General features: G+C 35.6%; 2 protein-coding genes across 4 annotated transcripts; one reads left to right on the top strand and one right to left on the bottom strand.

The window, feature by feature from the left end:
* The first annotated feature begins 336 nt into the window (after positions 1-336).
* On the top strand, positions 337-2,426 carry LOC103493140 (probable WRKY transcription factor 43). The gene is made up of 2 exons (XM_008453782.3): positions 337-795; positions 2,035-2,426. Exons 1-2 carry the CDS (start codon positions 356-358, stop codon positions 2,210-2,212), a joined length of 618 nt encoding a protein of 205 aa, XP_008452004.2. The 5' UTR covers positions 337-355; the 3' UTR covers positions 2,213-2,426.
* A 263-nt stretch (positions 2,427-2,689) lies between these two features.
* On the bottom strand, positions 2,690-14,496 carry LOC103493139 (uncharacterized). 3 transcript variants are annotated; one of them, XM_008453780.3, is made up of 10 exons: positions 14,152-14,488; positions 13,721-13,834; positions 11,156-13,646; positions 10,964-11,067; positions 10,205-10,274; positions 7,703-8,509; positions 7,057-7,259; positions 5,357-5,480; positions 3,801-4,010; positions 2,690-3,412 (listed from the first exon to the last, which is right to left on the bottom strand). In XM_008453780.3, exons 1-10 carry the CDS (start codon positions 14,196-14,198, stop codon positions 3,269-3,271), a joined length of 4,314 nt encoding a protein of 1,437 aa, XP_008452002.2. In that variant the 5' UTR covers positions 14,199-14,488; the 3' UTR covers positions 2,690-3,268. The 3 variants fall into 3 exon arrangements, with proteins under 3 accessions (XP_008452002.2, XP_008452001.2, XP_008452003.2); XM_008453779.3 differs by having other exon boundaries at positions 11,156-13,834; XM_008453781.3 differs by lacking the exons at positions 2,690-3,412; positions 3,801-4,010; positions 5,357-5,480 and having other exon boundaries at positions 7,126-7,267; positions 11,156-13,834; positions 14,152-14,496.
* Between the last annotated feature and the right edge of the window lie 531 nt (positions 14,497-15,027).

Genomic DNA, 15,027 nt, shown 5'->3' with positions numbered 1-15,027 from the left:
AGGATTGAAACCAAAAAAGGTTTAATTTTTCAAAACTACCCACAACCCCTTTTCCTCCCTAGGCAGTTTAACAACATTATCAACATCCTTAAATCACAAGCCATCACATATATAAATGAAAAAGATCTAGAGAGAGAGAAGCAAAAAAAAAAAAAAGAATTATAAATGCATGGCCAAATTTAAGAAATAACTTGAAAGTTAGAAACTAAGTTTAAAAAACCCCAACAAACACTTACCAACTAATCTTGTTCAACTGCCCTGCCCTAAAACAAACAACACTTTCAATTAATTTTGAAAGAACATATATAAGATTTGAATTTGAGTTTGAGTTTGTTTGGTGAAACCCTAAACAATAATGGGTGATGACAATATTAATCAAATGGGAACTACTAGTTCATCGTCAATGATGAATAATTGTGAGATTATTGATTGGGATGGGCTATTTTCTAGTTCTTGTTTGAGTAATAACAATTTGGAGATGGTAGAGAAGGGAATTTGTGGAAGTGAGGATGATAATAATTATTATCCAATGGGAGATAGTAATTATGATAATTATAATAATAATGTTGTTATTGGAGGAGTAAAAGAGGGTGATATTGTTATTAGTGGAGGGAATAATCATAATAACAACAATAATATTAAGTATAAAGGGAGAATGGTGATGGGTAAAAGAAGAAGTGCAATGGCTTCTCCAAGAATTGCTTTTCAAACAAGAAGTGTTGAGGATGTTCTTGATGATGGCTATAGATGGAGGAAATATGGTCAGAAGGCTGTCAAACATAGCAACCATCCTAGGTATGTTTTTATTTATTTATTTATTTATTTATTGTTCTTATTTATTTGTTTTAAATTTTATTAATTATATTACTGTTATATGTTGATCATGAAGGGTTTAATTTAAATAAGACTTTGAATTTTGTTTAAGTACAATTATTGTGAAGTGAGAGATCGTAATCATATAAACTTTTGATATTGACATAATTTGTGTCTTTATGTTCAATCGAATTGATAGATTCAAGTGGTTTTAATAATCTTAAATACATGTACTTATTTACTTATCTCGGAATTGAGAGGATCAAGAAATATATAAAGAAATATTAGTATTGTTTAGATATATAAATATATAGACAATATTTCACTAGTATGGAGAAGGAGACATGCTCATACAGAAGATCAACTTATGTATATATTTAAGTTTTCCATCTCTCATGATAATTTTGTTTTAAGTTTTACAATATATGAGACGAAATTACTCGTACTGCTTTTAATGATTTTTATTTTTTATTTTTTTTTTTATAAAAAAAAAATCCATATTGGATCTCTCCTAATTTGATGTATAGTTATATACACATTGAGAAAACATAATAGTTAGGAGGTCATGAGTACGTACATATCTTCTAGTAATTTTCCTTTTTCATTTTTATTATCATTAATTTAACTAAAAAGATATTATTTTCATTAAGTAATTTGTCCATGAACTTCCCAGTGAAACAAATTAATATTTGAGTCCTCATAAATAACTTCTTTTTAGTACGAGAAATAAAATAAAATTGTTGATAACTTTTTTTTTTCTTTTACATATTGGAGGATGGTAGTACCAACTTAAGATGTTTCATTTTGTGAATCACGCTATTTCACTAAAATAAGCTAAAGGACACATGTAACCACATTTACAGTATCACTCACATGAGAATGTTTATACTACAATCTTTGAAATGTTTCATTTTCTTTCTCTTGAAATTTGAGATTGGTTCTTAAAGAATACACTCATAAAATAGCCCCAACTACAATGGAGACTGCAGATTTTATACTTTTAAAATCATAAGAATCAAATTTGCAATCCAACTTATATTTTGATAACACATTAAACGCATTCTAACTATTATTATACACATAAGTGGTCGTAAATTTTGATTTGAACGACAAAAAATATTTTGCGAGGAAATTTCAAAGTAAAACATACGTCAAAGGTTTTAAAGAAGGTTTGAATAAATGGAATTTATTATATGATTATTTCGTTGTCTGTTTGTTTAGGAGCTATTACAGGTGTACACATCACACATGCAATGTTAAGAAACAAATTCAAAGGCATTCAAAGGATCCAACAATAGTTGTTACAACATATGAAGGGATTCACAATCATCCATCTGAGAAATTAATGGAAACTCTAACCCCTCTTCTCAAGCAATTGCAATTCCTTTCAGGCATTTAGAATTTAATTCCTTTTCAATTTTCATCAACTTTTTTGCTGTGTATGTATTTCTGCTCAATCTTTCTTCTCCAATGCCACTGGAAAACCCTACTAGTGTTAAGGTGTGGGAAAGCAATCACTTTCTTCTCTGATTAATGGCCTCTAAAGCCTGTTTGTTTGTAATGTACACATTGAAATTATAAAAACAATGTTAACTTTTTTTCTTTTTCTGTTATCAAAACCATGATATATGAAAACCAACTGCAAGCAGGAACTCTCTTTCTCATTCTTCATTTTTCATGTTCAACACAATAGGTCGAATTGAAAAATTGACAAATTCAACTTAACATACTTGATAATATTACAAATTGAAAAAAATTAACGAAACTGTAACTCAACCGACATAAAACATACTTACCCAATAAATAAGTTTGAGATTTGAATCACTCCTCCCATTGTAGTTGTAAAAAAGGGGAAATAGATATACATTACGTGCCATTTGTAAAAAAGTGGAATGAAAGTTTCAAAAATGAAAACTTAAGAATTGAGCATATTATCTACAATCTATCCAACACGACTGTGAACTTCTATCTAACATGGCAAGGCTGGGTTTCACGAAAAAAATAAGAGCACTATATGCCACTTCTATAAACAAACTGCTAAAAACATATAAATCAAATGAAATACAAAAGAGATAAGAAAGGCTATGCGAATATAGCAATAACTACCCGTGGAGACTCCACGAAAGCAGATTTGAGCTCGGTAACTCACGAGGAGAAGATCGAAAACTGTCATGAAGAAGAATGAATTGATAACTTGAGCAGATCAAAAAATATGCGTATATATCATTTTCTTTTTTGTTCACTCCTTCCTCAAAGCAACAACATCAAATGAAGATGTATGCTTGTTACTTCTTTAAGTTGAGCATTGGCCAGCTAGCAATTCAGAACCACAGTCCGGAAGTCTCGAGTTATCGATAAGCACGCAACCGGGAAGTTCGTGATGGCCACAAGAAACTTCCTAGTCTGAATATTCTAGGATGATTCTTTGATCAATTGGTATTGCACAAAAGTATGCTTATATTTGAAAAGTTCCCAACTCATTGCCATGTCGTGTGAGTTTTACTTTCCGTTCGTCAATCCATTCTAGCCGATAAGAAAGGTCGAGACTATGAATCAAAATCTTCAAAATGTCTGCATGACTCAAAGCCCTCACATTGTCCTGCCAAAGAACATCAATTCCCTTTATAAGGTGCCCGTTATTTCAAATGTAAATGGCTGAAAAAGGAAAATTTAACAAACTGAACAGATCTATTATTTATTATATAAAGGGATTAACCTTCCCAGAAAGTATCGGCAAAGAAACCCGGAAAGACACCAACAAAAAGAAGTGTAACTACGAAGTAGAAAGAAGATTCTATATGATCTAACAATTTGCAAGGAAGAACGAGTGCATTTCCCAAATAATAGACGAGATAGCTAGAGAAAAAGAAGTCTTAATAGAACAAAACTCAAGCATAGTTCAATTAAACCTGAGGTAAAGAGAAACTGAGTTAAGGAATTTACATAATTTAGATATTATTTGAAAACCGCCAAAGGGAAGAAATTACCTGCACATCTACTGCTTGCGTATGACGTTCCGTTGCACTTGCCATAATACTTAACCTCGAAGAATTGGGCGAGAATCCTTCCCATGGAGGAACAAATATCACTTTGGTGCATTGAACAGGAACAAAGTTGCGGCTTAGCTTCTCCCACCATACAGATCCCACTGACCACCATCGAATCATTAAGCCATGTTCAGAAAAGGCAACTACCCCCTGTAAAATATCCAGCGGTCCAACTTTAAGCACACTCCAATAATAGAACACAAGATGTCATAATAAGAGGAGTAACAATATAGATATACTCGTAAAATAGGAAAATACGCCATGCATTAGTTCTACTTCCTTTAAAATTATATATAGAAGACCGTATTGTGACCACCCATAAAGGCATGAATACAAAATAAGAACATGATTTACTCGGCCAATTAAAAGCAGGCACCTCCGTTCACCTTGCTGCTCTCTTCAGTTGACCTGAGTCACAAGAGCCTCAAACATATGACAGTTGTTTTGTGATGTAATCTATAATTAGGATTTTTGTACTAGTTGTTAGGTCTTATCTCGATTGACTAAAGCTTTTTTCAGCTTTAACTTGGCGGCTATTTTGGATTTTTTTTTTTTTTTACCTCCCTTCTGTTCTTTCATCTTTTATCTTCATGAAAATATGATTTCTCATAAAAATAAATAATAACTAGTAAATTGCACTCGGGCTTGTTGGATTCCCTTGAATATGTTATCTGATGCTCTAAATGACCAAGCCCAAGGTCCCAAAATAGTATATACATGATATGTTTTACGAATTTGGGCATAGGGTTTAGAGGGGTGCTATATATAAACCCTCAAATCCCATTGGCATATTTGTATCTATATCATTTGATATTCTCCCCTAATAATAAAATTGCTCATTTCCTCTATCATGAACATAGTTAACACACTATTAGTAAACCACGTAAATCTCTACGTCGATTTCTTCTAGTTCTTATTTTCTGTCGCAAAAAGGCTTCTATACTCCTAAAGAAAAAATACCTATGATATGAAACTAAACAACTTCTGTGTATGTTCTACAATCCAAAATCTTTAGGATGTGTTCGTTCATCAAGAATTACCTGTGATTCTAAATAAAAACAAAGTCTGACAACTTCTAATCAAATGTTAATTTGTGGGGTCATTCAACATCAAAAGTTAAGTCTTACAAGAAAAAATAGAAGAGAAACTAGTCGTAGTCGCTGTCCATAATAGATTGAATTTCTTAATCCGGGATCAGGATCTTACTCAGTTTCTATATTTGAAATAAGAAGGGTTTGCCTTAGCCTGGTTAACTTTTACTTAACCCTTCAATCAAAAGGAACCAGTTAAAAGACAAATTTATAGTTCAGATTGCAAATTAAAAACAATTTACACTTCGCGTGTGTAACTACCAGAAGAAAATTCTCAAGTCCAAAATGATATCAAGGATCAATTCAAGGAAAATACAGTCGATCAATTACTGGAATAAATTTTATTTTCCACAATGAAATCAAATCTCTAGAGGATCATGAGTTTCCCAATGGAACAACACATACCTCGCCATCAGGAGAAAAGCTCAAAGCTGATATTGAGATCCTTAATGCCATTTCTGAACCTGCTGGAAGCAAACTTGGAAGTCCAGGAGGTCCAGTTGCATCCAAAACCTTAATCTTTGTAACACTGTGTCCAAAAAAAGAGAGAAATAAAAGTTAATATATTCATGCAATCTGGTCAGTTCTTGCATCCTGCACCAGGCAAAAATTGTTACTATCTTTATTTGATTAGAAACAGAATTATATATCATTTATTATTTATCTGAAACAAATAATGCCATAATGGTGCAATCAGCAATACATTATAAACTATATGATAAACCAGTCAGATATGAGCATAAATCACCAGAAGTTAACTTTCTCTGGGTTATAGGACAGTACATAACAAAGGTTATTCGCAGAACATTCCTCTTAATTTTGACTTCTTTTTTTGCATAGGCTGTTCTCACAACATTTTGTAATTTAGACTTTTAGTTTATACATAAATTTTGATTTTATGTTTAGTACTAAAAACTTTTAGTGTTCAACGGAATCTATTTTTTTTGTTTAAAACAAAATATAGATTTACAACTTTCCAACAAATGTCATCTATAATCTTTGAATGACTAGATATCGTCCAGAGTGGCAGTGATGGATTGCTATGGGTGGCAAAAAACGTAGAGAGCCCTCCCTATGAGCTTCAGAAAAGGAAGATGGTCTCGTACCCACCAAGAAGACCAAACTAAGCCACTAAGAAGACCAAACTAGGCCATGAGCCCAACACAAGGTGACCAGGTGAGGTTTTATGTTGCTCATTGGGCTTTCGGTTCCGAAAACTTTTTGTAATCATGCCTGTGCAATATGTTATTTAGTTGAAAACCCTTTCCTTAGGGGTTTTTTTTGTCTTGGTTTTCTTTTTTTTTTTTTTTTCTTTTTGCATGCCCTCATATTTTTTCATTTTTTCTCAATGAAAGTTGTTTCTATCAAAATTAGATAAATAAGTATACCCTTCTTTCTTCTTCCTTTCTCTTTTGTCTCCTTCTCTAGATTTTTTCCTTCCTCTCAACGTTTCCCTCATCTCACTCTTTAGCATCCCCAAACCACCAAAGCTTACAAGATTGACCAATCAACCATGTATTCGGTCAATGAATTTGATGAAGCATCTTGAAACCTTCTATTACTGACCTGCTAAAACCAACATGTTGGTGGCCGGGATCAAGTTTCACCCAGAACTAACTCTAGCCTACTAATGAACACCCCTATTTGGATCCCTGAATTTTCACTTTCAACAATTTGATCCTTGAGGATTGTATTTGGTTCCATTTTGGTCCCTCCATTAATTTTCATTAACTACAAATAGAAAGTTGATGTTTTTTTTTATATCCATGAATGTCTAAGCCAGCTTATGCCCATCTTGACTAATCTCACGGAACAACTCACCTGATTCTACAACATTTTGGTGTCAAGTAAACTTGTAGGAAATTAATTCCTAGGTAGATAGTCACCATGGATTGAACCCATGACCTATTAATTAGTTATTGAGACTATATCCCCCTTTTTACTACTAGGCCATCCCAAGATGGTTAATAGAAAGTAGAGGTGGCACCTTATTTTTATTATTAAACAAATTGATACTAAAACGCATGTATGTCGTAGGCCTATATGAGTGTCCTGGATCAATGTCAAATTAAACCCAAATAAAAAATATACATATTAGCTCTGACCTTTGTAAATCATACACACGAATGCTAGCACTGTTAAGCTCTCCAATTACATCACCAACTGCCAATCTGGTCCAAGAATCATTTAACGCTACCATTGGAAAGACATGCACCACTTCCTTTAGAGCAGCCATTGAACTCTGATAACAAATTTTGCGCATGACTGAGTTGCTGGGGTCCATGATTTGCAAAATAAAGTTAACAGCCTGCATTACTGAATGAGATGAGATCTCAATGGCAAGAATTGTGGAGCCAAAAGTAGCTAGGTACAATAAGGTCAAACAAAGTACATTGTCTTTAAACTACCATCTGCGATAAACAAATTCCTATATTCCTAACAAATTAGTGTTGAGTTTAACATTGAAATTTGGAAGGCCTGCTCTTCCACCTCCCCCCCCCCCCCCCCTCCCCCCCACTTTCATAGTGTGCTTCAGCATCATCTATTTCTTGTTGGGGAAATGGATTTTATTTGTCTATAGAGTGTGATGCTTTGGAGTGACCAAAGTCATTCAGGTCACCTTAAGAAACCAAAACAGTAACTTACAGCGGAAGTGTCCTTCATGCTAATCCCAGTATGTACAAATTTTCGTGAAAATGCAAAGAAAAATCATGGTCTCAATGCAATTAATAATATAAATATAGAACCAACCTTGTCAAGATATGGCGCCAGGTTTCTAGGAGAACCACGTACAACCCTGATCAGTGTCTTAAGTGACACCAGATGAACAGGTGAATCAGATGCAGTAGACCAGATTTGGCTTTCTATTACGGTCAAGAATCCTGGTATGTCAGCCATGGCTAGACTTGGGAGAAGAACTTCAACCAAGGTTTCCCGAATGCCCACTGAAAGGGATGAATTTTGAACTAACTGATTTGGAGACAGACCACTCATATATTCCAGCTGGAGTAACACATCTTCAATGAGATGAGGAATCTCATTGCCCAGACAAGTCTTCCATGTGCTTTCCATACCTTCAGCAAGGAGCTCTGCAGCGGTGGAACTGTATTTCTCATTCATGGACTTTACCAACTTCACTAATGAATGGACAACGAGCATCGAAAGGCTTTTCTTCACAAGACTGCGATACCAAATGGCTAGTGCTGCTGCAACTATAATATGAGAAGTCATTGCATCTTGACTCGTTCCCCCTACGCAAGAAATCCAATCATGCATTTCATAAGATTCTAACCAGGTGTGTATGTTGAGTTCCTCAACCTGAGAAACCTCTTCGCTTTTAGGAAAGCAGTCTGATGATATTCCGTAATCAGACTTCTCATTCATACTCAAGCCATCAAGTTCAGTGTCAATATCTCCAATTTCACTCGAACTTCCATGCTCGGTGGATTTTCCACCTCTTAGTGGTAGTGGAATTGAACGTGAAGCTGCACAATGGAACAAAGAACGAGCAGCCATACGTACATGTTCACTTTCATCTTGCCAGAAGCTCACTAAAAGCTGAAAAATATATAAACAATCATGATAAATGTTTAAATTATCGAAACAGATTTACAGTTATAATAAATTAATTGTTTCTTTGTCAGTTGTCTTCAGGCTTGATATTTACATCCTATATTTCTTGGTCAACTTTTTGCTACAAAGAGAGATCAGAATTACGTAAAACAAGAACATTACTAATTGTAATGTCAGAATCCCAGACCAAAATCAAAATGGTCAAAGGAGGGGGGTGATAATTCTTCTTCTTTTTTTTATCCAATTTTTATATCCCTGTTCTTTCTTTTTTCTTTTTTTCTTTTTTTTTTTAATAGAAAAAGCTGCTTTCATTGAGAAAAATGGAAGAATACAAAGACAGATCAGAAACAATTGCTTTATTCCCCTCCTTTGACCTCTAGATTGATTGTTTGTGAATGATTTAGAATTGAGTCCCATTTAGGAAAGAGAGGGAGAAGGTTTGGAAACCACTTTTACCCAAACTGAAATTCGTCAAGAGGATTTTGGCTCTGATAGGAACAGGTCCACAGGACTTGATGAAATTACTATTGCCTTTTTTAATATAATTGGGAGTGCATTAAAGACAAGCTTTGGAAATTGTGCAATAAGTTTCATGAAAGAGGTATCATTGACTTTGTGATAAATGAGACCTATGTGTGCTTACACGAAGTTAGGTGTCTGTTAGTAAGCCCCTTGAGAGAGCTATAAGGAACTTTTTGTGAGAGGGGATCGACGAGGGAGGAGGGTCTCACTTGGTTAATTGGGAAATAGTAGGGCAGGTGGAACAATGATTGGGAGAATACGATTACATAACGAAGCATGTTTCTACATGGAGCCTGATCCTTAAGAGAATGTGTTAGAGTTGTCCCATAGTTTATGATATTCTGGAGTTTATTTAGATTATTCAACATGTGTTGGGTCGTGTTGGATATTATATTAAATTTATCCTCACCTATCACCTTTAGCAAGTGATTTAAGATGGTACTAGAGCAGATTACTTCAGGACGTCCTGGGTTCAAGCCCCTGCAACATTGTTTCCTCCCAACATGTTAATTTCCACTTGTTTGGTCTGTCTTCATATTTCAAGCCCATAAATAAAGGGAAGTGTTGGATATTATATTTATCTTCACCTATCAGCTTAAGCTTTTAGGTGAATTGGTGATTTAAGAGGTTGTTATTTAAAGAATGCTAGGAAAATTGGATCAGCTGCTCACTGAAGATGATTCACAGGAATTTTGGTTAAAAAGGACTATGTGGTTGTGAATAGGAGAATATTTAGGAAGGAAAGGGTTTCGAGTTAGCAAAACAAAGTGCTCCCAATAGGTAGCCTAAATAATTGTTTTGTAATTAACACATACTGGGACCATTTTATGTAGTCGGCAGGAAGTTGGTATTAGATTTTTATTGCTTGAATGAAAGTTGCTGTTTCAGGGGAAAAAAAAATGCATGTCACCCCAAGAACATAATTTTCAGTTGCACAGTATGTTATTGATATAAAGTGGTCTCCAAATATTTTAACTGGGAAAAGAAGTAAAAAATTAACCAAATGAACAAGTATACCAATTCAACTACATGGGTGTACGGATCTACCAGCAATGTCATGCAAAAGTAACTAAATACCTTTTTCTAATTATAAGGATGGAGTAGGTCATGAAGTATCTTGGTCAACCTATGAATTGAGAAAAGTAAGCAAAGATGTACCTGAAGTAAAGGAGGCTTTATATCTGGAACTTTGTCCACAAAATTCCTCATATAGAAAGCTGCCAGCGCACTACAAAGAAAGAGAAAATGAAATATGAATAAATCTAGACGCTCCATGTGAGTTTATAAAACCTGAGGAGAGAATTTCATGGGATATTCATTTTACATGCAACATTTTCAAAAACTCAATCGAAGACATACATGATAGGAGGAAACTCGTACAGTGTAGAAAAGTTATATATGGAGTTGCAAAATGGATGCTTCTGGCATTTTAATTTTCTTAATATTTGGAACAATTTAACTCATTGATCCATTTCACATGCACAAGGAGAAAAGTAGGTAGGCAAACTATGTAGGTGAGTGCTTTCTGCTAACTAGTGCATTCTTTAATAACAGTATCAGTATGCTAGTATTGGGGAAAGGAGTACTTAGAAGGCAAGCATGTGAATAGATGGCATTCAATTAGAGTATTATATCTTACAGTCAGCTCTAGGAACAGAGAGTTTCCCTCTCAGAGAACTCCTTTTCATAGTACTTTGAATGTAGTTATTAGCAACGCTTCTTATCATTATATTAAAGATTGAATGCACTTTCGTAGTACTATTTTTATTAGGTAAAGTAGTAATTAAACCAACAAATAGCAATATAAGGTAAATAACTTCCAAGTTCAGGGTTGCAATGACTAATTTTAAATTTGGGGCACAAATTTTGCTCATAAAAGATTAATTACTAGACTGCTTATGCTGTAATTTCTTTAACCTGCTGGCAGATGAACCTGAGTGAAACAAGCTAATCATGTGCTGAGCCAGAGACAGAATCATGAGTGACCTCATAGCACAAAACTCTGCGGATGACTTCCAAAGCTGAAATTGAATTTCAAGTGTCAGAAGAAATATAGCAGGGAACAAACGTACAAACGCCCCATTATTCAACAAATATCATCCAGACTACCTCAAGAACAGCTCTCATTCCAGGAAATGACACTGTTAATGAACCTTTATCCCCCTGCAAACCAGAAGCCACAATAAAGCTCTCTGGTTTTTTCAATTTCATGTCAGTTACTAGCAAATCGTCAAGATCGCTGTCAACACCCCATACATGCAAAAAGGACAAGCTGAACCGAATTAAACACTCTTCATACAAAGATATCCAGCTAGGCTCTTCATTATAACCAGTTGAAATTTCATGGACCAAAGAATCGTCCATTTTCTTATCCCTGGCACTGGGACTTGACATTCTAGCTTGCTGATCCTTCAGAACTGCAGTATCTTGAAGATTAGTTTTATTTGCTAATGACTTGAACTTCTGATTGAAAGCCATTAATGCTGTAAGGTCAAAGCTCATTGTAGCAATCCCAGGGAATGGACAAGAGCACTTGATAGGATGCCTTCCACTCTCAAAATTATAGAGCGAGTTTAGAAATGATTTGGCAGACTTTCGACTTCTACCATGTCCATTGGACGTCTGCGATTCTACCTTATTACTTAAATCTGCCATTGCCTTTAATGTATTAGTTGACTTACCATTGCTTGAAAGAGAATCAGAAAGACTCCCATCTTCAAATGTTGTAAAGAGTAGAGATGAAGCAGAGGTATTTCCATTCAGAATAGAACCAGAAAAGTTCTTGCCAATTCCTTTACAAAAATTATCGAATACAGACTGAGATGCTGTCCCAGGAATAATTCGCTCGCGAGCACCCGTTTTAATATCCCAAATATACAATATATCAACAGTATCAGAAGTACTGGAATGGTTACTGCACATGCATGCTATATAACCTCTTACACTATCCCACACAACTTTTTCAGGATAGTTGCGATGTCCAGGAAACATTCTCTCCACCTTTAAAGTCTCTAAGGAGGCAAGAGCAACACAAGAATCCTCACCAACTGAAAGAAAACAATCGCTCCAAGGATGGTCGGTATGAGCAGGAGGAAGAATAATTTGCCTCACAGGAGCCACATGGTGGTGCATTACCATAACAAGATTCCCAGATTCAAGATCCCAAATTCGAATGGTGCAATCCATACTTCCAGATAATAGAAATTGTTCGTTATTTTTGCTCACCAACCGATGAACCGCCAAACATAGTACAGGTCCCGTGTGACCTGAAAGATATAGTTGTGGTACATCATTCACTTCACAGTGTGGACTTCCTCTATGAGAAGACAACCCTTGGAACAAATCGAGTTTTAAAATTTGTACATCACCACTAGAGTAGCCATAGACAACTGCATAAGGAGTAGATAAACTATCAGAAATAACCATAGAAGAAGATATAATTTGTCCTTTCTGTACAAAATTGTTACAGTCACCAAAATATAAATCATTTACACTTTCAGAACTAGAAACAGATTTCAACCCAGATCCAACGACATATTTCCCTACAAGTTCATCGTGAAAAGTAGAATCTTGAATCCATTCTGTCAATGAACTAGATTCACCAACCATTCTGCATTTCAGCAATTTTCCATGAGTAAGATGTTTTTCTTGAAGTGGCCAGACTGTGATATTAGAAGTCCAGTGAAAAGGCTCTTCAATTTGAGAGCTAAGTGATTCAACGCGAATGAAATGTTGATTTAGTTGAACGAAAGATATTGACAATCCCATATTTGAGGAATTACAAGATGCAGGAATTTCGTAAAGTGGTCTGTATTCAAATATCTTATTTGTAATTGATATCGAGTAGATAACTGCATGACCTACAGAATTCCACACGGCAAATATTTCATCAAATGTTTCATGGCACTCCTGGTTTTTCCTGATATTCAATTCATCTCGACCATCAAGAAACATTGCTCCAGAAACATGAGCTTGAGAGGTAAACTCGCTAATGCCAAAGATACTGTCTGTAAAAGGAAGCTCTCCAACCACCAGACCACTGAGTAAAAGCTTAAACACACAATGATCAGGCAACAAAAAGGCAATGACATTGTGTTGGATCGCAACTGACACAACCTGGCCTCTCTCACTCAATACCTCAGCCCAGACAGGAATACCCACTTGAGAACTATTGTGCAAGCTCACCTGATCCACTTCTTGGTCAGATTCCTTAGATAACGAAATCATCTGCAGCCGACCAAATGAATCAACTATAGCTGCTGAATCATTTCCCTCACCAGTTAGAGGTGAGACTATGGCCATATACCTCAAGGAGCCAATAGACAAATTTCCATGCACAACAGTTTCAACGATGGTAAGAGTATATGTATCAACAATAACGACGGAACATTTGGAATGCTTTTTATGCTGATGTTCTCTATCAGCTGAAACATCAATCCTTTCAGCAGAATCAACTGAGTGATTATCAGACGAATGAATACTATCAATAAAATAGCATCCAACGCATACATATCTTGGTTTTGACGGAATCGTACGCACCACGGACGGACTCCCAACCCAAGCAGGTAGTTTTCTTCTGCGCCTGCAATGTCCACTTCTCCTGCTCCAAATGCACAGCACACCATCAGAACACGCACTTACTAGAGCACCACAAATTTCTGAAGTGGAGTTCACCTCGGCATTACTTGAAATATCTGTCTTACCCGTCCCTGAAATAACAGGGTAACAAATTCCAAGATCCGCAATTGTCGCAGCATGGCCACACAATACAGCAACCGGTTCAATTTCCTATCGAAAGGAGAAGTGATTATCGAGCTACATGATTTACAATCAATCCACGGAGAAAATATATCATTCGGGGAACAAATTAGAAAAACAGACATAGAACAGTCGCCGAAGAATTACACGAACATTCACGAGCTTACCAGTATAAGCTGAATTATAATGTCGAACTAGAGAAATAAAATGCAGCGAAGATTACGAACAAAAAAACTGTTGACCGATCTATCTAGACAAACTAATGAGTTAAAATCGTCTTTCTAAAGATGACCAGCTAAAGATTATAATCGAACGCCGAGTTTATAGCTAATAGCTACTCGAGTTACCGTGCTGGAATCGGATATTGAAATTTTCCACCAGATGATTGAGCCATCAGATCCACCGGTGTAGAGAGTCGGAGGTTGGCTCAGCACGGCTGTGGCGGTGACTCTGTGCGACAGAGGCGTGCCGGACCATATGCACGCTACGCTCTGGCACTTCATGACTCAGTGAGTCGAGGAAAACCACTTTGTAGTTGCACTCGCAAGAGAACACGGAGCGAGTGAGCCACAGAACGAGCTCTTCATGCGGGACGACGCAATGGCGGAGCTAGGTGGCCGTGACCGTGGCCGGTTGAAGTCGACTGAATCGGAAATATGTTGATGACATGGAGCGATGTAATTGAATGCTAAAGGAACCGGCCCAAACTCTATCTCATATCGGCCCAATTGGGGCCAACGGATTACCTTGAGTCTTAAAGTAATTTAAAATCAATTAGAGGAATAACACATTTTAAAGTTTCGTTTATAAGAGCAAACCTTTTATTTCAATGAATAATTATCGAAGGACGGAAATATCCTATGCTTAAGAAACATCTTCAACACACCCCTAACTTTTTAAAACCCAAAATATATGCTAACATCACTTTCCTTGGAAATCTTATACGATGTAATCACCGTTATCGTGAGTAAATTTGTATGAAAAATAGTTATTTAGCGATATTTGAAGTATAGTTATAACGTATTTGGAACATCTATTGCACAATCGTTGAATAATATTTTAGAAGTCGTTTGGGAAAAATCTTGTTTAGATTATGATAATCATTAATTGCTATAGTAAATACTATTTAACAGTCTCCAATTAGCTACAGTAAACATATTATTTTAGAATTCGCAATTTATTAGTGTATTTGCTATTTGCTATGGTTTTAATATGACATTCAT

The sequence above is a fragment of the Cucumis melo genome, chromosome 7 (assembly GCF_025177605.1).
Source record: "Cucumis melo cultivar AY chromosome 7, USDA_Cmelo_AY_1.0, whole genome shotgun sequence".
Taxonomy (NCBI): Eukaryota; Viridiplantae; Streptophyta; class Magnoliopsida; order Cucurbitales; family Cucurbitaceae; genus Cucumis; species Cucumis melo.
The sequence above is the reverse complement of the archived record's forward strand: the minus strand, read 5'-3'. Positions and strand labels throughout refer to the sequence as shown.

Coding starts and splice junctions, on each gene's coding strand:
- LOC103493140 (XM_008453782.3), top strand. CDS start 356: ATGGGTGATGACAATATTAATCAAATGGGAACTACTAGTTCATCGTCA. Junction 796..2,034: donor AAACATAGCAACCATCCTAG/GTATGTTTTTAT, acceptor CTGTTTGTTTAG/GAGCTATTACAGGTGTACAC.
- LOC103493139 (XM_008453779.3), bottom strand. CDS start 14,307: ATGAAGTGCCAGAGCGTAGCGTGCATATGGTCCGGCACGCCTCTGTCG. Junction 13,835..14,151: donor CAATATCCGATTCCAGCACG/GTAACTCGAGTA, acceptor TCCTTTCGATAG/GAAATTGAACCGGTTGCTGT. Junction 4,011..5,356: donor GCTTTTCTCCTGATGGCGAG/GTATGTGTTGTT, acceptor GATATTTTACAG/GGGGTAGTTGCCTTTTCTGA.